The sequence below is a fragment of the Poecile atricapillus genome, chromosome 11 (genome assembly GCF_030490865.1).
Source record: "Poecile atricapillus isolate bPoeAtr1 chromosome 11, bPoeAtr1.hap1, whole genome shotgun sequence".
Classification (NCBI taxonomy): Eukaryota; Metazoa; Chordata; class Aves; order Passeriformes; family Paridae; genus Poecile; species Poecile atricapillus.
Window position 1 is genome coordinate 10,765,640 of NC_081259.1, and position 24,576 is coordinate 10,790,215.

Consider the following 24,576-nt stretch of genomic DNA (forward strand, 5'->3'; position numbering starts at 1 on the left):
AAATTCTTGGCAGAAACCTCTCTACTGGTGATGGGGTTTTTTTGTGGTGTTTTGTTGTGCTCTGCAGGGTATAAGGAAACTTGTGATTGTATGTTTTGAAGCATCGAATAATCAATTACAGCGGAGTCTTAATGTGAGAAGTGGTTTAACAGTTTGGAGTTTAAAATCATGTAAAAATATAGAGCATTTGCCTCAGCTTTTTTATGTCAGTGTATACTGTAGCTGACCTCTCTAAATTCCTTCCAGTGTTTCCCCAAGCCAAAATGAGTTGCTTTTTTTTCAGGCCACCCTTAAGATTTTTTGACAGACATGAGTTTCCTGTTTAGGGTGATGTTATCTTCATATGAGTTTCTGCACATGGTAAAGGCAAAACTGCTCTGAGATTATTTGCTCCTCACTCTTTTTTAAAGTTTTAAACAGTAAGTGTCCATTTGCATGTTTTCAGGCCGGTTGGTGGTGTTAATATTCATTAATGGTAGATTCCAACTGCCAGGTTTAGATTCATATCTAGATGTCAGCATTCAGATTATGGGAATGCTCATGTCTGGGGTTTTGAGTCAAAGCAATGCCTTGCTTATAGAGAGACTCAGAAAAGTAAGAATGGAATAAATTCCACTTCAACAGACTAAAAAAACACCAAAGAATTAAAAGCCAACCCACCAAAAAACCCACAAAACTCCCCAAACAAACAAAACAAAAGAAAAAACCCAAAAACCAAATAAAAAAATACCCCCCAAAATCTCAACAACAAAAAGCCCCAAGCAACAAAACTCACCAAACAAACACCCCGTCCCTCCCAGCCAGCAGTCGGTTTGGGTGTTTTCTGGCCTTGAGTATTTCATTTTAGGATAACAGATAGATGTTGTCTGCTTCTTGAAAGTCATGTGTTGCCTTTATGAAAAGGCAAAATATGTGTACAAGGCATAGTGAAGGGACACAGCCTTTTGTCTAGAGAAGTGTGGACAGAAAAACCCAAGAAAGTGTTGTGAAGGAAATGGTTAAGGTGCTACCTGGACACTTTCTGCATTATCTTCACTACCCCTCAAAGCCCTCTTTAAAGAGCTAATTGTTTTTAGGTAAAATCATAGGGAAATTCAAGTCTGGCTGAAAATCCCAAAGGTTGTTACATATTTGATGGCTGATACGTTTTCTTAATCATCTTCTTGAGAAGGGTCTGAGCTGGGTTTTTGTCTATGGAATCATGTAGAGTTGTGAGCTTGTTTTCCCCTTCCATCAGCTGTTTTACAGAGTGAGATGGTTTGGCTTACAGCAACATCAAAGACACCTGGGAGGGCTAAAAAAATAGGTATCAGTTTTAAGTGGTTTGATGTGAACTCTAGGTAAGTTACATCCTGCGTGGAAGTTAAATACAGTTCGATAGCTCAGTTACAGAAAACACTGTAAAGTCTAAAACTCAGGCAAGAAAATTCCTGCCAGTTTTGTTTCAGTTACCAGTAGTAATTTCTGAAAACTTTGCTGTTTAGTTTATACATTCTCCAGCTATGGAGCATGATATTGTTTTGTGAGAAGGAAGAATGGAGTTCAGTTTGGGTTTTGCAATCTATTCATTTTGACATTGCCAGCGACTGCCCAGAAATGAAAATAAGGTGAAAATAGCAAGTACTGAAATAAAATGTGCTGGCATGACCATGTATGTTGAAGATTGGATGACTTGCTGCCCGGTGTCTCCCAGGATGCTGACTTCTTCCCACTGTGTTAGGTTTCCTGAGTTCCTAATAAACTGCCTGCCTAATAAGCTTCTCAGTTGTCTTGGTAAATACAGTGGTACAGCCTTGCACACAGCCTGTGGCCAAGCAGAACCTGCTTCATTCCCTGCCTTGGGACAATCCTAGGGGCAGCTGGCTGGTGGTGCCTGGCTGGTGTTCATCAGCACCTGTGCAGATAGTGGGGGCTGTGGGAGTGCTACATTCCAGGGGTCCCTGGGCAGCAGAGTTTCCTCTGAGACTTTTTAGCAAACTCTGCAATGTGGAGCCACCAATGTAGTCCCCCTCTGCAGACTCTGCCCATCTCTGCAGGATGGGCACACTGGGAAGGCTGTCTTCTGAGTTACTGTTTTCCTTCTTGAATATAGACTCTGGAGTGAACAGCAGCAGCACTGCTTTATATGCCTGTCAGAAGAACAGGTAGTGAGCCAGCATGTTTGAAATGTGCTACATGTTTCTTTGCTTTGCTTTTCTTTGTTGTGATTTTGTCTTCATCTTCCTTTTTAAATGTCATGTTGTAAAGAAATGCAGGCTTGCTTTCACATTCACATTGCCTTTCTTGAGAAATTCTAGTATCAGTTATCTGGATATCAGAAAGTGTGTTCCATGAACTCCTCAAACATCTCTGTTTACAGATATCAATGAGTGTGAAATTGGAGCCCATAACTGCGACAGACATGCCATATGTACAAACACAGCAGGAAGCTTCAAATGTAGCTGCAGCCCTGGCTGGATTGGAAATGGTATCAAGTGCACAGGTGAGGGTCTCATGCATTTGTACTTATTTGTAAGGTCAGACCACAGTGGGGTTCTAGCAATTCTGAAAAAAAATACCACACCTATAACATGAGAAGGTAAATTGTTATAAAACTTGTTATGTTGATTTGACATGATCTGTTGGAGGACAAATCTTCCTCCATAGTAACTGTGAAATCAGCATTATCTTCTGTTTGACTTGGGAAACAATGAGAACAGACTGGACCAGGGAGAGAGATGCTTTGTGCTTGAGGGCAGCTAATGGGAGGCAGTGAGGGGCCTCTTGGTGCTCCCCATGAAAACAAGGTACAGACCTTAGTACTGAGTGCCCTGGAGCTTCCACAGTCAGTTACCTTGGCAAATTTCTTTGATGGGCTTTGATGGCTCCTCACTTTTTCAGTCAGATGGCCACACATATGTGTGGGTTTATTATGGAAGATTATTTAAAGTAGAGCTTCTCTGTGCCATACACTATTTAAAGTTTGTATTCATGTGTGGTTTTTTAACTTTTTTTTTTTTTTTTTTTTTTTTTTTTTTTTTTTTTTTTTGCCTTTTTCCCCCCTATTTTATTATTTTAAAGATCTGGATGAGTGCTCCAATGGAACCCACATGTGCAGCCCACATGCTGACTGCAAGAATACGATGGGCTCCTACCGCTGTCTGTGTAAAGAAGGTTACACTGGGGATGGTTTCACTTGTACAGGTGAGCTGTCTGAGGAAAGCAAAGGATAACTCTAGTGGTACCATGCAACCTGAGTTAGTCTATGAGCCAATAGACAAAACCAGCTTTAAAACATTTGAAATTTTCATTAGTATGTCATAATTGATTGGCTTCTCCTTCACCTAGGTTGCCATCGCTTAAAATAAATACTAGATGTTATACATAGTCTAAATCAATCACTTTTTTTCCCTCGATAAAACGCAATTTTTCATTGAGCTTTTCTTGTTAGTTAAAATGAATGGCAAAATTATTGAAACAATGCTTGATTAAGTAATTTAGCTAGTTAGTAAACTAGTCCTTTGGCTACTCACCTTAATACTTATATAACAGGGCATATGCATCAAAATTACTTCATAAAATTGCCTAAAAATGTTTGTCCTTTCCACAAGCGAGTGTGTTATGTCTGTCTTCCTTACTCCATCATCCTGAGAGCTGGTGTCAGGAAGCAGTGCTGGCATGTAGAATGAAGGAAGTAGCTGCTTCTGAAACCTCATTTTATAAACTGTAAATGAGATTATAAAACTTTGCTAGAGAGATGCTTCCCACCCACACTTCTTTGAAGAACAGATTAGCTCATGTATGCTTAGTCACGAGGAGCCCAGCTCTTGTGCTGAGGATCGCAGTGTGCCTGGGGATGCTCGGTGGAGGGTGACGCTGTTTGGAGCAGAGCCATGGGACAGAGCTGGTGGGCCAGGTTTTCAGCTGGTGCAAATCAGCAGCACTCTATCAACTACAGCAGGCTTTTAGAGCATGTGAGAATCTGGATTACCAGGTTTAAGGCTGAATTTGAATAATTCCGAATTCTAAGCAGACCTTGGAATTCTGCTTAATTCTCTCCATATAATTTCATCTTGAATCTGATTCAGCTTCCTCAGTGGCCTTCCTAACCCTGTGCTCTTTGTTAATTTCCTGTATGATGATTTCCAGGAGTCTGTAAGCTACACCCTTCAGATGGAGTGCTTACAGACTCTTCTTCTTTTTATTTGGATACTTTGTGAATTCAAGAGGTGTCTCAGACTCAAACTAGAGCACTCAAATGTTCTGTAAGCCCTCTGCCAAAGTGTGTAGTGTGCAGCATTCCCTCTGGTAGGTGATTTTTGATTTACCAGCCATAGACTTTTCAAAACTCACGCTGCCAGCCAGACTCTGTTGCAATAGGAAGGTGTTTTTGTGATGTGTAACATTTCAGCTCGAGAGTAAGGGCCATGATCTATCTGAAGGTGAGTGGAGTCCAGTAGCAAGGCTGTTTTTCTCATTAGCTGTTAACCTGCAGTTTAGTTTTGATGAAGTTCTTTTCATCCACTTATTGTCAGTGTTTTGATGTTTGGCATGGAGAACTGTCTATTACCATATGTTTGCTCACTGCATAGAAAACCTCTTTTTTTTCCCCCCCCAATTACTGCCTCTAGGCTTCGCTCTAATAGAAATAATAACTACAATAAATTTCACGTGCTCATTCTGGGTCTAAATTTGACCCTGTGTCTGCCTCCCATTGTTATTAACTGGAGCTACTCTAAGAGTCTGTGCCTCTCTGATTTTCCTTTTGATTAGAAACTGTATTTGCAACGTGTCAGGGATATACAGAGCTGTTACATGTTGTAACCTCAGCACATAACTAGATGGCAGTTTCTTCTTCATGTGTTCAAATATAATAAAATAATTAAAATGCTTGGAACACTGCTTCATCTCAATTGTTGGTGAGAAAACCATCTTTACTGTTAACTTGCAATATCCCTTCCTTTTACAGACCTCGATGAATGCTCAGAAAACTTGAATCTCTGTGAAAATGGGCAGTGCCTCAATGCCCCTGGAGGGTATCGCTGTGAATGTGAAATGGGATTTTTGCCAAGTGTAGATGGGAAAGCATGTGAAGGTAATTCTTTGTAAGCTTTAAACAACACTCAACAGATTCTGCCTTAATAGTATTTTATGTTCCAACTTTTTACAATTGTTTGCTGTTGTGGTTGTATTGAGAACTACATGGCATTTTTTAATATGCTTTTTGCATATTTTTTAATGTGCCTTTTTGCACTTCATACATTTATTATGGACCTCTAAGGTGTTCATCTACTTGCTGTATATAAAGAGAACAGCTTTTCAAAGCTTATCTTATGATATATTATTTTGGGGTCTGATTGGTGATACAAATGGCAATAATAGCTGCCATTTCTTCTTGAGCATTGATATCCAGTTCTTAATTTTATTCAAAACAATTAAACAGAAAAAGTTGTTACTTTGCATTGGTGTGTATGAAGCTGAAAAACAGTGATTTGGTAGCCCAAACAGTGGATATTCTTTGAGGGCTTCTATGAGGTGCAGAATCAGAGTGTGAAGCCTTGCAAAAAAAAAAAGCCACACACAAAAAAAAATATCCTGTATGAATATTTGTTCAGTTTCAAAAGTGAGCTGTCAGTTAATAGTTTACAGCTTATTCATAAGAGCTTTGCATATGCAAATATTCAAAACAATCAAATAATAAACATGTTGCTAACATGATTAAGGTCATATATTTGTTTAGAACATTTGAACTCCTTATTTTATATAATACTAATCAGTTAAGTCAGTCAAGAAGACGCAGCCTTATCATCTCACATAGTAATAACTCATACCAACTGGTATTTAATGGAGTTCAGAAGTATATTACTTTAAAAAGGATTTTTCCCCATGAAAAGTGTTCTGTGTATTTTTTAGAAGTCTACTGAGTGAAATAATCTGAGAGTGAGTTTTTCTTCAAGTGAAACTAACATTAGGTTTCATAATGTTTCATGAAAAAAAAATACTTTAAAACCTTTTAGCCAAGTTTAAATAGCTTTTTTAAGGCTAGCTCCTGTTGCTAAAACAGACTTGCCTTCATGTCTCAGATGTGTACTCTAAGTGCAGTATTTTAAGGTCCTTTGTAAACACATGCTTTTTTTTATTGTATCAAATTAGTTGTTCTTTGTGCAGTGCATGTGGCATTCAGTAAATACTGGTTCAGACTCAGTGATTTGGAGAAAAGACACAAAAGTGTCTGCTTGCCAAACTTTAAATCTGTCAAATGCAGAAATCCAAAGATGAACATGAAGTTCACCTTTGGGAACAGGCTTTTCTCTTGCTGGTGTCCAGCTTTCTGCAGATGACTGCTGATTTATGATAAACTTAATTTTATTAAGGCATATTTTCTGCTATGTTTAATATTGCTACTTGTCAGATTAGCCCACTAATAATCTAGGATGGCATATCATAGATGCATCCATAGATATCCATCATAGGATGGATAATTTCTGGCATAGCTTCCAGAGTAATTGTGAGGAGCCTTTTTCCCCAAAAATCGTTATGGATTAGATTCCTTAGGCTCCAACATAAATCTTCCATGTTTCTTTTCCTTGTCTTGGTGTTCAGAAGCTGTTGTCTTCCAGATCCATGCTGCTGAAAATGTTTGCAGTTCTCTATGTCTCAAGAAGATAGGGAAACCTCATATTTTTCCTCTCCTGTTCCTTAACCAGATATTGATGAGTGCTCACTTCCTAACATCTGTGTCTACGGTACTTGTCATAACCTCCCTGGACTCTTCCGATGTGAGTGTGAAGTGGGCTATGAGTTGGACAGAAGTGGTGGTAACTGCACAGGTAAAACTTTGAACAATATGCTTTTTAATCTTTTGTCAGTGCTATAGTCAGATCCTTAGGAAATTCTTTTAAGAAGCTGTACAAATCAAACCGGGTATAGGAAAATACAGACTTCCCTACTGTATAACACAGGATTCTCCATACCTTTAGAGACCAGTATCTCATAACTAATGGATTTGTGATGGTCAGCATATTGTGCCTGATGTAGCAGTAGTTTGTAGTGTCCTTGAGTACTTGCTTACCATGTGCTGTTTTTTTCTTGCAGATGTTAATGAATGTGCAGACCCTACAACCTGCATTAGTGGCACGTGTATCAACACTGCTGGTAGTTACACCTGTGAGTGCCCTCCCGATTTCGAGCTGAATCCCACCCGAGTTGGATGTGTTGGTAAGGGACCATTCCCTGTGCTGTTTACAAGTGGAGTTCTACAGAGGGGCTGCAAGCTTAGGAATAAAGTCCCAGGTCATGGGAAAGGTCTTGGTCAGGTTCTTCAATTCCCATCCCACTGCCCCTGACTTAGAAGCTGTAATAGGGCAGCAGGAGCATGTCCAGAGTTAATGCAGCATGCCAGCAGTGCCCTGCTGCCAGAACCAATCCCTTGGGGCTAGTTACAGCTGTCCAGCAAGTAGGAGACAATTATAAAATTCAACAAACTTAAGTGCACATCCAGCTGGCCCTAAGATGGCAGGCAAATGATGTTGTGGCATGAAGCCACCCACGCTCTTGGAGCACCGAGTGCACTTGGCTAGGGGCAGCTTCGTGACCAATGGAAATGCTCTTGTATTAGGCTCCAACTGCTTAGTAATCCTAATATTTTTTTGGTTTTGTTTGTTTAAGAGGGTGTAGAGATGCTTCTCAAATTTTAATGTGTTTGAAATTCCTAACATTTAGTAGATGCTTTCCTGCTTGTAAACCTTGAGTAGAGAAGAAAGCAGTGGATATCTGGAACTGGAAAAATGTACAAATGTGAGGGAAAATGTGAGTGAAAATGAGAAAAAGCCTGGCTGACATGCCCTTGGACTCGATGAGTAAATTTCCTACTTTGTGAAAAGTCAAAAAAAGCCAAGGAATGGGGCACCAACATCCTACCTAAGTGGGAAATGCTGGGCCCCCCTGGGCAACACAGCTTACTTGCTTCGGTCCTGCGAGAAATGGGAGCCATCAGTAGGTATCCCTCACTCTCAGAGGGTGTGCTGTGCTTTGCTCTCTCCTAAAATGTGTTTGTCATTATGTGCATTGTGAACAGATACACGATCTGGAAACTGTTACCTGGACATCAAAACTCGGGGAGATAACGGTGGCACCTTCTGCAGCAATGAGATTGGAGTGGGTGTTTCCAAGGCCTCCTGTTGCTGCTCCCTGGGCAAAGCCTGGGGAGTTCCCTGTGAGCACTGCCCGCTGGTGAACACAAGTAAGTCTGCGTTTCCTGGCTTAAACACAGCAATGTGTCTGGTGGGTTTTTTCCTAATTTAGCCAGGTAGCTCAAATACTGGAGTGAATTTATTGTGGACAGGCAAGGGACAGGCTTCCACTGGTCTTCACAAAAAACTTTACTAATCTTTCAGAAAGATTATTTAGTCAGAGTATTATTATAATTTCTGAGCAAGTTTGCTATTACACTGAAAACTACCTGATGAAATGGAATAACAGATGATGTTACAAAACAAAACCTAACATCTCTAGCTGGTTAGCTTGTAAATTTACATTTAAATTATCTGTAATAGTCTGATCTGTTTTCAAAAACAATTATGCTGAAAATGTTTCTACTATCATATGCTCATAAATCTGTTTTGTTTTCAGCTGAATATAAGGTTCTTTGCCCTGGAGGGGAAGGATTCCGACCAAACCCTATTACAGTTATATTAGAAGGTAATGTTTGCAATTTCCTATATTTACAAGTCTGAAATTTTGAAACTCTGTAGTGAGGGTCTTTTTTTTCATTGAAAACATTAATGAAATATTTATGCATTTGCTTGGACAGATATTGATGAATGTCAAGAACTGCCTGGACTTTGCCAAGGAGGAAAATGTATTAATACATTTGGTAGCTTCCAGTGTCAGTGTCCATCAGGGTACTACTTGAATGAAGAGACTCGAGTGTGTGATGGTATGGAGCTTTCACTTAACTAGTCTTCTGCTTTATTCTTTGTAAATAATGACAGATCAAGATGCAGAGAATTAATTGTTCCTTGAAAAGGAGAGTAGCCAGACTAAGCAGTGTAAAACTCTAGGGTGGGAAAATTGAACAAGTTGAAATCTTGCATTAAGAGTGTGAAAATTCCTTCTTGACCATGTTGAAATATATGCAAGTTTTTTTCTTTAAGTTATCATATTTTGATCAAAACCTGAAAACCCAACAATTTTTTCTATAATTAAGACATAATTTGCTAACTGGATATAAAAAATAGCTGTTTGGTAATGGGAAATGAATAAGCAGTCAGATAAAAGAACAAATTTTCCCCATGAATCTGGTGGACTGGTGTGTCCATGTATTTTTCCACTGCTTTTTTCACTCCTGCTGATCCAATAGTCAACTCAAAATATTGGTTGTACTGCAAAACATGTTCTTTTTCCATCACAGTCAGAAGTACGTGTCACATTATGTGCCACTCTCAAGGTGTACTGGATATAAAACCTTAAGTGACCCATCAAGTTCTAAAATTTCCTGTTGTGCAGGCTGTCTTCAGTCTTCCAGGTACATAATAATGTAGTGCCTATGAGGTGGAAAACACTGCAGAAAGATAAAACATTCAGGCCCTAAATTAAGGCTGAACCAGAGTTCTTCATCCACATTATGCTTATGCAGCCTGACAGATGCTGAGTGGTGTGTCAAAGATATTCTAAAATTTTAAGGCCGGGAAAATATTTTTGACCTTTTGGGAACTGAGGTGTTTTGGAGCTGGTGTTTGGTTTTGGTTAGATTTTTTTAAAACAAACTTAGTCTCTTGATGAAGTAAGTACGACATCTCGTGTTGGAAAAGTGGTTCACTTACCCCAGTCAGGCAATGCTCAGTCAGAACTCCACAGGGAATCACTTTGGTTCTTTTCCAGATCTAGAATTCAGAATGGAGGAGATCCTCAAATACTATTTTTATGCAACAGATGCAAAAGCCAAATTGCTGTTTATGAGCTATCCAGACATACCAGAGTTCCCATCTTTGCATCACAGCTGGGCTTTCCATGGCCATCTGTGCTGCCACTTTCTTCTCTGTGTGGCTTCACTCCACCATGACCTTCCTCAGAGCCCCTTCAGCTCTTCTCTGCCAGTACCTTCCTACCTCAGGCATTACTGAGACCTTTTTGTTCTCAGAAGCACAACAAGAAAGCTTCTGTGGCCACTCACTCACTGCCTGGATGTTCTCTTCTAGATGTGAATGAGTGTGAGACACCTGGCATTTGTGGACCTGGCACATGTTACAATACTGTTGGGAACTACACCTGCATCTGCCCTCCTGATTACATGCAAGTCAACGGAGGAAACAACTGCATGGGTATGTGCTGGGGTTTCTTTAAAGCTTTATCTTAGTGCATTGGGCCAGGAAGATCATCTTCCCTGAGAGCTGCCTACTGCATTGGCCTGAGGTTTTCTTCATTTTCACAGATATGAGAAGAAGTCTGTGTTATAGAAATTACTATGCTGACAATCAAACCTGTGATGGTGAGCTGCTCTTCAATATGACCAAGAAAATGTGCTGCTGTTCCTACAACATTGGACGTGCGTGGAATAAGCCTTGTGAACAGTGTCCTATCCCAAGCACAGGTACATTTTTGCATTGCAAAGCTATCTGAAGGCCTTGGTAACATCATAATTACAATTAGTGAGTGTAATTCCATTAGAGATGCTATGTCTTTTTCTACTCTTGTGTGTCCAAAATGAGGGGATTAGTTGCCTCTTTGTCCTGGAGGTGATCAGCCCTAGTCATGATGAAGGCATATGTGGAGTAGTTTGTGTCCATGCTGCTGGGTTGTACCTACCTCGTGCCAGTTTCACTGTCTCAGGGACTTCATGCCTATATTGATTAATCCATCTCTTTGCAAGTGTTTGTTGATCCAATGTTGAGGCACTGACCAGGATTTTATTGGTATTGCTCCAACAAATACGAGGTCTGGTCTGCTCTGCCTTGATTGCTGTTTGCCATGAAGGGCCTTCGTGGCAGCCAGGGGCTTACAGAGATACCTTGGTGTGCTCTGAGAATGATCTGTGTTGAGCAGCCAAATGTAAGATGGAGGAGAGTCTCTGCTAATTGAATTGCACACATGACTCTTCCACACTGGGTAAGACTGCAGGACATCCCACTCTGCCTTGAGGTGGTTTGCTTCAAGAGCAATTTCCTAGACTTGATTAACTGCCAACTTGTAGTTCAGGTTTTTAAGAATCAGATCTGAAATGTATGCAAACACTGTAATGCACAGGGATAGGCATAAGCAGAGAAAAATAAGCATGTAATCCCAACTAGATGAGAACCACAGGAGGCTCACATGGTGAGTTTGAGAAAGGGACTGCCTACCTCTGTGTGCCCTGCAGGTGCTGAAAGAGTAGAAGAACAACTTTCTTGGCCAGAGCATATGATGAATTTTTGTCTGTTAATTAATTCCAAATGCTTTAATCACTGCTTTGCTTTCCTGTTGCAGATGAATTCTCCACACTCTGTGGAAGTCAAAGGCCTGGCTTCTTCATTGACATTTACACAGGATTACCAGTTGGTGAGCTGTAATTTATGTTTTGAACTAAATTCCATGCTACCTGTGCCCAGGGAAGAGGGGAGGTTTGTTTTCCCAGTTGTTTTTTGTTTTTTTTTTTTCATGTGAAGAATAACAATTAAGCAGTGTAATGGAGTTCAGCCTTCTGTTTAAGTCAAACTTCAGTGCAGTCTTTCTGCCTGGCTACTCCTAACTGGCAGCAGTGACAGCTGCTTGTAATCAAGGCAACACAGCTCCAAAGAAACTGTAGTCAGGGCTACACGAGCAGGGCACAGATACCGGCAATGAGAGCTCTGGGAGTAAGGCCAACCAGCATTTGGTCTGAGAGGAACTGGGAGTCTTTCCTTCAAACTAAAGCAAGATTTAGTCTGACATTTCACATCAGTCCCGCTGGGTATTGGTTTGACACAAAAATCCTTTTTTCTGCTCAGCTGGAATATTTCTCACATATGTTATTGTGTGTTACATTTGAATCGTGAGTAACAAATTACAAAACAAGAGGGAGAGAAGGAGGAATTTTAGGACAAGGAACTGAATAAATCCCTAATGGGACTCCCTTTTGTTTTCATTTACACTAAAATGCAAATGAAAAGCAGATAATGTACCCTGTAACAAACAGAGATGGCATACAGGCAGTAATCAGATGCTTTACCATGAAGCTATTGCTGTGTGCAGTGTTTAGCTAGTTAGATGAAAATATTTCTAGTAAAGTGGGGATTGTAATTTTTAAAAAGGTTACAGAAATGCACAATATTTATTATTTATGAGGTCATTTCTTGGAAGCAAAGTTTCCCCTTCTAGCTATTAGCATTAGTCCAGACTGTTGCAGGGTCTGCTCAAGCTAATTGGGCCCTTCATCAGCATCAGCAGGGAGCCCTTGGATCTTGCTAGCATGCACAGGTAGGAGCTGCAGCTGCAGTGTTTGATGTGTGTGCAGGGGTGTTGCAGGCTGCTGTGTCTGGCTTCAGGAGCCAATGGAAACAGAAGGGCATGTCCCACAGAGCCCACCAGTGCAGCCACTGCATGCAGGCCTGCCACTGATGCACACACAGCTTCTCACAGCTGTGCAAATCACAGCTCTCCTGCTGCTTTGGGATCTGCTGTAGCACTCAGCCTGCTGCATACAGAGGGGTTACTCATGTCCCTTACACCTGCAGGCACAGGATCAAGGGAGAGCCCTCTGCAGGGACAGTGCTCTGTGTACGCTCTAATATTTCCTTACAGTCCAGTGATGTTACTCTCTGTTTGGATTTAAGTTCTATATAGTTACTCCAGGTGTTTGTTTCAGAAACAGAAATAGTTTGTTTTGACTCATTTTGTATATCAGAGGACTTAAAATTACAGAATGTAATGTAGAAAATTAAGGGTGGATCCAGCAGCAAAACAAAACAAAACAAACCCACAAAAAACAAAACAAACAAGTCCACATTATCTGATGGAGGCTACTGTTAGCTGACAATTTCCCACCATATTCTATGATTGTGTACCTCAGTGCATATGTTAATGTTTACTAAAGGCAGGCTTTGGAGGAGTCTCTGAACTCTCTCATGTCAGAATATTAAGATGTGTAAGGACCCAATAGGCAAGACATATAATTGTAATAGCAGCTGGGTTTTTTCCTGCCAAAATCAGTTATTAACTGGGGTGTATATAAAGCACTGGCAAGCCCTGGCTGCCTGGCCTAATCAATCTACTTAATGGCATGTTGGCAGCACTTCAGATGTTACCTGTCATTGGCACTTTCAAACTATTACATAAGACCCTGAAAGTCTTTTCAAATTAACTGGGGTAAAACAATGCAAAACTAAGTCTGATAAGTGTTTGCATTCAGTCACACTCTCCTGAATTAAACCAAAGACAGTTCCATTGGCTCTCTGGGTCTTCCCAAGAACTCCACTGTGACATTTGGGAAGGTGATGAGGTTCATCAGGGCTGTGTGTGGGAGACATGAGGAAGGATGTCTTCCTCTGTATTCCTCTGTAGCAGAATATACCTTCAGTACAGAGAAGAGTCAGAACCTGAGAAAGCAAGAAATACCTAAATTTCCACAGTTTGGGATGACTCGCTCACTGTTCAGTTGGGAGCATTCTGATGCTTACATTATATGTTTGAAAATTATCTTAAAGGGAAAATGCAAAAGACATACTGTGTAGCAGAAGATTCCATGAAGTGCTCAATACAAGTATTAAAAAAAAATTATTCTTGCAGATATTGATGAATGCAGAGAGATTCCTGGAGTGTGTGAAAATGGGATCTGTATAAACATGGTTGGCAGCTTCCGATGCGAGTGTCCTGTGGGTTTCTTCTACAATGACAAGCTCCTGATCTGTGAAGGTAGAGTGCTCCTCTCATTCAGAGGAATGGTGTTTCAGCTGGCAACTCAGACATTGCCAAATCAGAGCCCTGAAGGCATCCTTAATGAGGGGAAAATACTGCTATCAGTGTAATAAGTCTGTGTTAATTCAGACATTTTGAATGCGTTTGCATAGAAAATACCACATTTTCTGTCAGACATCTAAGGCCTTGAAGGCACATGAGTCAGCAGTCATGGGAAGAAATGTGTTTTTTTCACATTTGGCAGTAAAGCAAAGAAAAAATAGTACTCTTGAGTCATGAGCACAATTTTTTTTTAATTCCAAGATATTTTTTTCTAATGGAACAAATATTTTTGTAAGAAATATAAACAGATTTTTTTTTTTTCCTAGTTTAAACATTCCCTAATATTGTATTAATCAGTTTAATGAAGAAACTGAAGGTAGCATATGAGTTGCTGTCATTCTCTGGTGTGTGTTATGACTGCTGACAACATGGGTGCTGCAGGCAAGGCGTTGAGAGCTTTGAGTAAAAGCTTCTTCTGTGTGCTGTTTCTAAGTGAAAACCAGTTACATTTCTGGGGAGATAAAGTTCTCCTTTTGCAGCACCTGAAGTAAGGAAAATTGATCAAAATATTTTTGCCTAAAGCTTTGTGATAATGTTTACACTGAAAGCTACTAATACCTGTATGCTAAATAAATATGACATCTTTCCACTGCCAGCTTACTATAAAAATCAAATTCCTCTTTTGTCTGGACAGATATTGATGAATGCCAGAATGGACCAGTTTGCCAGCAAAACGCAGAGTGTGTGAACACAGCTGGGAGCTACCGCTGTGACTGCAAACCTGGCTACAGGTTCACATCCACGGGGCGCTGCACTGGTGAGTGCCTGGCAGGGCTGCACACATGAGGGGATTTTAAAGGGCTTGCAAACAGCTCTCCTCCCCAGAAGGTTGGTATTTCAGAGGATGAGCTGAGCTTCAAGAACTCTTTAAGTCTTTTAGACTTTCCCATAAACACTGAGGTAATTCCAGGCCCATCCTATGGATGTATAAGTGGAAGTTAAAAACCTAAGTAGGTGTTTGTCTTTCATTTTCCCCCACCAAATCCAAGTGGTTTTTTTTAGTCCTTGTCACGTCTAGGAGGGGAAGACCATTTGCACCACCTTTCTGTATTTTCTGATTTTCTATATGTTTTAGCAATTTATTTTCCACTTGTATTCCTACAAATAATTCCCTGCTTGCTGCTGGAGCCTCTTTTGATAAGGTAGACTTGTCTGCTTGCCTGTATGCAATAACTAACTTGTAAAGCTTATTGTTGAATTTCCTAACTTTGATACAGATTTAAACTTGGCCCATAACATTATTTTTAAATACTCACAGAGTGGGACTGCAGTTTTCTAATCTCTTTGCTTTTTCTTACAATATCTTAGTCCAGAGAGGCATTCATGTTATCTTGCTTACTTGAAGAATTGCTGAGATTTTAAAGACTGCACTGGGCCAAGCTGCTGTAAATATTACATATTATATACATTTCTGAAACAAAATAAGAATTACAATGGAAGCTAGAAACAGTATCCTTGGGTTTTTGCTTCTGAGTACTTGAGTTTTAGGAAGTGCACTTTTCCCTGCAGTGCCGTTTTTCATTGTTTCATGTGACCCTTATGGGAAAAGGGTGTAGGGGAAATCAGAACACTACTATGAGAACTAAAACTTTGCTTTGTTAAGCTATGCAGCGGCACATGTAAATATTCAATATGTTCCTAATGTAATTGTTGTTGTTAAGGGTTCATTACAGCAGTACAGGAAGAGCAAGGAAAGGTTCTGATATGGGTTACAATTCCAAAGATGAATTGGCACAAACATTAATACTTCCCTGTATTTTGCTCTTACTTTATGTTTGGTGAAAATAAAGTTACACAATTAGAGTAAAAATAAAAGTGGTTGAAAAAGTACGTGATCCAGCAAAGGAAGGAAATTCCCAGCCACTCTGCTGGGAGCAGAGAGAGGTAAGCACCTTGCAGTATTGGGTCAGCCATGCTACTGCACGGAAAACTGTCACACCCCGGTAGTTTATGTGCTATTGAGTCAAACCCCAATATATCACAGCCACTAGAACTAGGAGTACTGCATCTACCTTCCCTTCAAGATAGCATTCTTCTGGTGCTCTCCATAAAAGAATTTTTCTCATAAATTTGTTTTTTGCATGACTCTTCATTTGCCCCCAAAGCACCAGAGAAACATAGTTTTTCTTTTGTCTCTGCTCTTCTCTGCTGTGAAGATTAGGAGTTAAGTAAGACAGCATTGGCTTTCCTCCTGCCTCCTTCAGACTGTAATTAGCAGTGGTATCTATCATCAGTGGCACTGGGAGAGCTGAGGGTCCTCAGTGCACACCCATCCAGAGTTACTCACAGCCCCATGGGACGTACAGAGGTCCTGGGGATGGGGCTGTCAGGATTGTCCCTATGCCAAGAAGAGAGCTCCCAGTGCAGAAGAGAGGCAGGAAAATGAAACTTAGTACACTAAGTTCTTTGCAATTAGGAACAATTTTACTCTTTTGCAATGACCTGGGGATGGTTTGCTGAGAAACTGCATCTGCTTGGCTTAGATTGCGTATAAAAGAAAATCACTGAGCACTAGAGCCTAATCAATTTTAATACAGCCTCATGGCAGCGTCTTAGTTCTCATATTTTGGAGCTGCAGCATAGGAAGGAAGCATGTTGAATCAAACCAGCTCTTGGTGGTGATGAGGTCAACAGAAACACCTCATCTGATGTTTCTGATTTGTTGTGGAAAAAAACTATGCCAGAGAGCAAACATTTTGTTTGTTAACATTTTATTTCACTTACTATTGATAGAATCCTGTGTTCTGCCTGAAAGCGTTTCTAACGAGAGTAACAGGAAGCAGTTGGCTGTTGAAGAAGTATAAGAGATGCCCTGCTATTGTAAGGCAGCAATCACATGCTGGCAGGAGAGCTCTCCTCCCTCTCTGCAGAATTATACAAAATATCCCCTGACTCCATATAGCAGTAACTCTTCTTGCTGTTTGAGCTCTGTCCAGTTTATAGGATCACCACATTTCATGGATATTGCAACACATATGTGTGCCTGTTTTCTCTCTGCATGATGAGTTGATAAATCCAGTATCTCTCTGTAAACCTAGTGAGAAAAGTGTGATGTTCATCTCCCTTTCTGTTCTGATTTCCATGAGTTGATCATGCAATTTATGCTACAGTCAAATGTGGCTAAATGCAAGTAGCTGCTTTTGTGAGAAGAAAGCAAACTGTAATTCATATGCCTCTTTCATATCTCCTGCAGTCAATATAGAGCCATAAGACTCAGACCCTTTCCAATCTCGTGTCATTAATTCTGCTCTTAGTGAGCCATGGTGATACGCTTTCTCTCCAGCAAGAATTTGAATGTTCTAAATATCATTTTTATGCTAAATTTTTCTTGGATCCACAAATACTGGAAGAGGTAATTTACATGTAAGTAAGCCCCTTTTCTGGGATTTACTTGGTAATGTTTCTGTTATTAATAAATAAAAAATACTATTTTAAGTTAGACCATGCACTGAATACTGTCTTGGTTGCTGCTAATGCATCTTTCCAGCCTTGAAGTTTAGAAGCCTTAGCTTTCACTGCACATCTTTGTTTTCAGATCGGAATGAATGTCAAGAAATTCCCAATATCTGCAGCCATGGGCAGTGTATTGACACTGTTGGAAGTTTCTACTGCATTTGTCACAATGGATTCAAAACCAATGATGACAGGACAATGTGTATAGGCAAGTATATAAAATTAAACTGGACTTAGGCTTCCATTGAAACAGTTATTAATTTTGTCCTCTCTGTAATAAGGAGTTGCATTACAATGTCTGAGGTTGTGAGCAATTTACCACCAGACAAAGGTGCAAAACTGGCCATTAGAGATGATTAAAAGCTGATACTAAATGAAAACCAGCTCATTAAAGTAGAGAGAACCTTTAAAATTACATATCCTGTCTAATGAACAGCTAATGCTTTAATTTTTGAAGAAAATATTTCATTCTTAGAATTTCCTGGAGCATCTTGTCTCATTTATTCCTTTAGGCAAGAAATTTAGTAGAGTAATATTGCAATGCAGCAGTTGTATACGGCCTACTTGTTAATAGAGTGAATGAAGGGTAGATTTCTTGCCAGAAAAAAACTTTTTAGAAACAATCATCTTCATTAACAAGGGAATTTTGTATTTAACCTATTCACAGTTTTCAGTTGTGTGTTGTATAAACAGAGATTTTAGAATGCTTACAATTAAAGATAACATACACTTTATTTGGGAAGGGTGATATAGGAGCCACAGTAATATAAATTATTGTTAAACCCTTATTTTTGTAGATGTTAATATCAAGTGTGTAAACCTATGTAAAATTTTCTTTTTGGGAGACAGGACAATCTTTTTCTCTGCTATCCAGTCTGTTGGCAGTGGATTATTTCTCTCCTGTTCCTTTGTAGATATTAATGAGTGCGAGAGAGATGCCTGTGGCAATGGAACCTGCAGGAACACCATTGGCTCCTTCAACTGCCGCTGCAACCTGGGCTTCATCCTCTCACACAACAACGACTGCATAGGTGAGGAGTGCTGAGCCCAGGCACGTGTTCCTGAGACTTCCTCCTTCTAATGAAAGTACCATCTTCTCTTTTGTATGATCTCCGTGATGAAAGACAAAACCCTATTTTGTCAGTCTAAAAAGGCCTCTTTGATTATGCAATGCTCACTTTTCTAGAGCTACTTGAATATTTGCACAAGATACAGGAACATTTGAATTTTACTCCTGTTCTGACAATTCTATAATACAGTAATTTCCTCTCACTTGCTTTTGAAATGGCATTGTGTTATCAGTTACTTTGTTGATATGGTGGAAACAGAAATCTCACCTACCCAGTTTCCATTGTTGCTGATGTTTCTGACATATTTCAATGTTATTTTTCTTAGATGTGGATGAGTGTGCAAGTGGAAATGGGATGCTCTGCAGAAATGGTCAGTGTGTGAACACCATCGGGTCCTTCCAATGTCTCTGCAATGATGGCTATGAAGTGGCTCTGGATGGAAGGACTTGTGTTGGTGAGTGCTTTCTTTAATGATGGAAAAAAAGTGCAGCAAACCTTGAGCAGATATGTCTAGTGAAATAGTAGGTTCAGAGAGGACTGTCACACTGCCATCACCACACCTAGCAGAAGGAAACAATGACAAGAGGACAAGAAGATGATTCCTCCCACTCCTGAAAAGTTCCACATTCAGTTTGATGGAATCTAAATTAAAGTTGTCTCAAGTCAGAGATTTATTGAGATAACAGCAATTACCTTAAATAAATTGTCTTTTTTTCTTCTAGATATCAATGAGTGTGCACTGGAGCCTGGAAAATGCTCACCAGGCACATGTCAGAACTTGGATGGCTCATTCAGATGTATCTGCCCTCCTGGATACATCCTCCAGAATGACAAATGTGAAGGTGTGTACAGAAAAATCCTTCTTCTCTGTCTCTTTCTTAGCTGCTCACAATTGTTACCTATTTCCTTTGCATTTAAATGTGAGTCAGGTTTAGTCTTTTGTGGCAGTCTACAGTTCTGAACTGGAGCCACTAGTAAGTCTCTCCCTTCCTAGAAAAGGTCTCACATTGCTGAACATTTGTTTGAACCAGAGAACTACTTGCTCTGAGCCCTAGAAAAATAGAATCCCAGGCTATTTCTGTGATTGTACATTGTTGAAGTTTTCCCACTGCCTGAGGACTTGAAAACTAACTGTGGATTTTGTACTTGGATTCCTGCTTTCTCTTTCTGTTCTTTTTTTTGGGTTTTTTTGTTTGTTAAATATTATAGATATCCGTGATGATGTAAAATTGCCCTTTATGCAGTACAGCTGCCAGCGTATATATTAATATTTCTCATCTCTTTAATTACTTTTCTTACAGACATTGATGAGTGTGTGGAACAGCCAGAAATTTGTGCCCTGGGCACATGCAGCAACACTCCAGGCAGTTTCAAATGTCTGTGTCCAGAAGGCTTTGTATTGTCTTCCACAGGAAGGCGATGCCAAGGTAAGTTCATTCCTATTTTCTGGCATTTCAAAATTTGTTTGCTGCTTCATAAAAACCTTTTTAGTGAGCTGTTTCTAATACAGCAAGAAGGCTCTGGACTCAAACAGTGTTTTTCATAGGGAAAACATGATAATTCTGTAGCTGGGGCCAGGTTCTGTCTTGCCCTAACATCTGTTTTTCATTAAACAGAACACTGCAATAAAAGGGGTGAAGTTAATGTTAAATGCTCCAGGTTAAGCAAAGAAATTATGTTGTCCTGAAATCCTTTCTTGCATCCCTGAGAGAAATGCTGGGGCTACCTGGACTCTTTGTACACAGCAACAGGACACAGAGATGGAGCATGAATACAGGCAGGAGACTAAAGGCAGCATTTCTGGTTTTAAGGCTCTCCTTGGCACTTACCATATTCGCCATAACACTTGTTATATGCTGATCCTCTCTGCAAACATGTGGGTGGAAAAAAAGATTGTTGGGAAAATTAGCAAGCAATGTTGTGTGAACAATAAGCACCCATCTGCTTAGGGAAATCTGGAGTGTCTTCTGGCTTCCAGACTACTACATACATAGTTCAGAGCCTAAACATGGGCACTGACAGATGAGATGCTAAAATCTGAATATCTAGTAATTAAAAGCCACAGGTAAGATTATTTTTTGTATAAAGAACAAGCACAACAAATTAGGGAGTGAGTTACTTTAAAGGCTTTGGAAATGATGAAATAGATACTGCATTAAATGTCCTATACACTGTGCACAGTGGAAACCACTGATGAGTAAGACCTTTATAAGGACCTCTGTAGTTTTGCTTGGCACAGAGCAGCGATGCTTGTTGACACCATAGTGAGTTCTTCACTTCACAGTGGGCTAAATGAAATTGTGGTTTTGGTAAAAATGAATCCAACCTGCAATAAACATTCATCCAAGTCTGCAAACCACCATGCAGTTTGGCAGTTACTTCACTCAACATCAAGAAAGCATGTTCTAGCTGTGTTTATGTAGCTTGTATAAATGAAGTTTCTTCAGTCTAAGGGTTTTCTTTTCATCAGGTAAGAAGAAAAAAAATCACAAAAACCCACCAAGAAACAAAATCCTAAAAAAGAATGCAGCCCAATCTACTTTTTTAACATAGACCACTGTTCCACACAATGTCAGAGGAAAGTGCACACTTGTGTATGAACTTTAGAAGGGCTTCCCTCCATGCCCTAAAGAGGTCTGTTCTTTTTTCAAGTATCTCAGGCCAAACAAAGTTTTGTTTAAAACTTCCCATTACCTAGGACTTTGTTAGAACTTGGACATTGCCCAGCATTGATGCTGCAGCCGGAAAACTGGAGGAGCAGCTGCTTCCATAACTGCCCTGCTGCTGTCCCCCTGCCAGCACAGAGAGCTGCCAGCTCCCTGCCTGCTGGATGCTTGTGGTCTGTGATCTCAGCTCTGTCCAGCATCCTGGTTACCCAGCTTCAGGGAATAAAATGTAGTGCCACAGGGAGGGTTTGCTTTGTTTGTGTGTACCTCCGGAAGAATGAGGAAGGAAAGGGTTGTTGAAAATTGCCTCTCATTTTAGCACTACACGATATTGTCATTGCAAGTTTGATGAAAATCTCTTGACTTGAGTGATTCTTACTTGTAATATAAATTCATGAGGCAATATTAATTTTTTTTCAAAGAGGAGTGAGGATAATAGGACAGTACTGACCTCCCATTTCTGCTGGACCAAAGAGAAAAACCCTTGCTTTTCCATGACTGAAGTAGGAAACTGTCCCATAGATTTTCTTTACTGAGGTAGGGAGCTTCCCTCCTTATTCAAATCTTCCGCAGTCAGAGACAATGATGATTAACAGAGCTAGATGGGAGTTGTGTGTTTTGTTGGGGGGTATCCTGTAATTTTGCAGTTAACAAGTGAAAATTGTGCCAAGGTTACCCTAACTGCTCATAACAAGCTTTTTCTCTATGCAGATCTGAGAGTGAGCTACTGCTTTACCAAGTTTGAAGATGGAAAGTGTTCTGTGCCGAAGTCCCGAAACCACTCCAAACAAGAGTGTTGCTGTGCCTTAAAGGGGCAGGGATGGGGAGATCCCTGTGAGCTGTGCCCAGAGGAAGCAGATGGTGGGTTATTGACTAGTTTACCATACTGCCTGTCAGAACTGAAAGTAGATTGCAATTCTTATTAGAAGGAATTTTGAAAAATAATTTTCTAAAGGTGTTCAACCCTAGTAATTGTCATAGGTCTCTGTAAAGTAAATGCCATTGAAGTCTAAAAAACACGTCCCCTAGATAGTCAGATATCAAACATATTCCTTCTTTGCTTATAGACTTGTTACAGTGTTTAGGTGCTGGGTATTTTGTTGTGGGGCTATCACATACGGAAAGTGGAAAGCAGCAAGTAGGTTCTTGATAGGATCTGAGTAGCAATTCCTGCAAGACAAAAATGGAGTTCTTCTAATTGTAAATAGGTATAGGAAGAGGTGCTGTAAACATGAAGTCAAATTAAAATAAAATCCCAAACAGTTAAACTAGATCTGCGTCTGAATTTTGTTATTAAGAAAATGTAAATTTACGATCTTATCAATGTGAATGACTTGCAAAAATAGCAGGGAGTAGCAAAATGCAGGCCTTGAGGAAGAAAAACCTGCCTGGACCATTGCTAAAGAAACATATTTCTTTCTTAGTATCCTTTTTAAGACTGAGTAACTTGACATCAAGCAACTCAATAGGCCTCTGTAGCATCATGGTGCAATTTGCTGAACGGACTTTAATTCGCGCTGACAAATGCGGTTAACAGCATCACTGGTTTCAGCAATACATGATTGCAGTTCTTTTCATTCATTAGTCATGTAGATGTTTTGCAGAAAATCCTCACCAAAGCCAAGGTTAGAAAAGAGAATTACAAGTGCCAGTTGCAATATTCCTCCTAGGCCTCTTGCCTGTGCATGTTTCATTCCATTGACATGGACCACGTGAACCAAAGTCAGCTGAAAAGCACAGCTTATGTTGCAGCGTTTCCTTGAAGTGTCAGCACGTGTATTTTTCACAGTCCAAACTCTCCCAAAGGATATCAAGGCCCTTTTTCACATCTTTTAGAAAAGAAATTGCTTTAAGATAGCCGAGCCTGGATTAAATTATGCCGTCTTGAAAAAGTGTAGGAAATTTTACTTTTACAACAGAAAAAAAACCCAGTCACTACTACTGATACTTCTAAAATAGAAGCTGCATTAGTTTGTTTCTTAAGGAAGTTAAATACTGCTAATTATTCACAGGATTTCATACATATGCATGCAGGAAGATGAAATGTAATGTAAACACAGTTTTTGCACGAATATAAAATAGGTTTATACATTTACGTACTTTTTTTCTGGACCTGAAGATGAGGAGGATGAACTGGTAGCAGTGGTTATGTGTAATTTGTGTGGAATGCTGATTGCCAAGAAAAAATTTAACATATGGTTTGATTTTTTATGTTTGTTTTTTTTTTTTTCAGAGGCATTTAGACAGATTTGTCCATTTGGAATTGGCATCCTTGTTGGACCTGGTGATGCAAGGCTGGGTAAGTGCATCAGTGTCCCTTTTCCACCCATAAGCCATTCTCCATTTCCATTGAGAATAACACCTCTGCAACTATTTTCCAAAGCCATGAATTGTGGAAACTTCTATACCTTTTATCTTCCCCAGTTTTTCAGTCAATTCAGATTCCAGCTTGAATATCTCAAGTATCAGAAATTAAACTTCTTTTAGGGCTAGGAAACTTATGTAGAATCTAGAGAATGGATCTAATGTCACGTAGCATACTTGTATTTTCTTATACAATATGTGTAGCCTGTTTACAGTAAATGGTTTTAATCCTCCAGAAGTGCAAACCACAGTTTCCCAGATCCCTTCAGTACATTCTGTTCTCTCCCAAGACAAACAGCACTTCAGCCTTATTGGCAAAAGTTTGCATTTAAGAAGCACTGGATGACTACTGCTTTTCATATCTGCTGCTCTCCCTGTAGCCCCAGTCAGAGAGGTTTATATCTGACATTTAGAATCAGTTTCTTTTCTGCATTCTGAAAGCTGGCCTGCAAAACAAATTCTGTGCCCTAATCCTAATATGTCAGAATTTAAATATTCTTATTTTTTGTGATCTCAGAAATATTTCTTGCCAGAACACTTGTTCTTTGCAAGAAGTCTAAAAGCACATGAAGCCAGTCACACTTACTGTGTTGTTTTTATTTCTGGTTAAGATGTGGATGAGTGCCTTGATCCTGATAACTGTAAATTTGGGCAGTGTATCAACACAGATGGGTCTTTCCGCTGTGAATGTCCGTATGGTTACATCCTACAAGGAGCAGAATGTGTGGGTAAGTGTAGCTGTTCCAGCTTCCATTTTAAAGATTCTCCTGAGCTGCTAAGTATGGCATTAAGGAACAGTGGGGTTGTTTTATTGTAACATTGTGGAGTCCTCATCCCTGCTAGTGCTTAAAACCTACCAGGGCAGGGCCTGAGCAATCTGCTCCAGGTGGCCCTGCTCTGGCTGAGTGTTTGACCCAGGTAACTTCTATCAATCCCAAATTATTCTAGGAGTCTGTGGCTCTAGTTCAGTACTTTGAGTTCTTGTGTTTTCTATTTTTCTGGTTGTACATCAACAGCATAGATTTTTTTATCATTTTGTTTGAGTATAACCATGTATTCTTGCCTTGGTCTAA

At 39.9% G+C, this 24,576-nt stretch overlaps 1 protein-coding gene across 1 annotated transcript in view; it reads left to right on the forward strand.

Annotated features, from left to right (window-relative positions):
- Positions 1 to 24,576, forward strand: part of FBN1 (fibrillin 1) — a 144,047-nt gene that overhangs the window by 106,323 nt on the left and 13,148 nt on the right. The window contains exons 33-53 of the mRNA XM_058846938.1: positions 2,360 to 2,482; positions 3,061 to 3,183; positions 4,949 to 5,074; positions 6,687 to 6,809; positions 7,075 to 7,197; positions 8,057 to 8,221; positions 8,611 to 8,679; positions 8,792 to 8,917; positions 10,179 to 10,301; positions 10,412 to 10,570; positions 11,443 to 11,514; positions 13,720 to 13,845; positions 14,585 to 14,707; positions 17,486 to 17,611; positions 18,318 to 18,434; positions 18,799 to 18,927; positions 19,196 to 19,315; positions 19,775 to 19,900; positions 21,851 to 22,000; positions 23,373 to 23,438; positions 24,115 to 24,231. Of these exons, the coding sequence (XP_058702921.1) occupies positions 2,360 to 2,482; positions 3,061 to 3,183; positions 4,949 to 5,074; positions 6,687 to 6,809; positions 7,075 to 7,197; positions 8,057 to 8,221; positions 8,611 to 8,679; positions 8,792 to 8,917; positions 10,179 to 10,301; positions 10,412 to 10,570; positions 11,443 to 11,514; positions 13,720 to 13,845; positions 14,585 to 14,707; positions 17,486 to 17,611; positions 18,318 to 18,434; positions 18,799 to 18,927; positions 19,196 to 19,315; positions 19,775 to 19,900; positions 21,851 to 22,000; positions 23,373 to 23,438; positions 24,115 to 24,231 (2,532 nt within the window). The remainder of the gene's footprint in view (positions 1 to 2,359; positions 2,483 to 3,060; positions 3,184 to 4,948; positions 5,075 to 6,686; positions 6,810 to 7,074; positions 7,198 to 8,056; positions 8,222 to 8,610; positions 8,680 to 8,791; positions 8,918 to 10,178; positions 10,302 to 10,411; positions 10,571 to 11,442; positions 11,515 to 13,719; positions 13,846 to 14,584; positions 14,708 to 17,485; positions 17,612 to 18,317; positions 18,435 to 18,798; positions 18,928 to 19,195; positions 19,316 to 19,774; positions 19,901 to 21,850; positions 22,001 to 23,372; positions 23,439 to 24,114; positions 24,232 to 24,576) is intronic.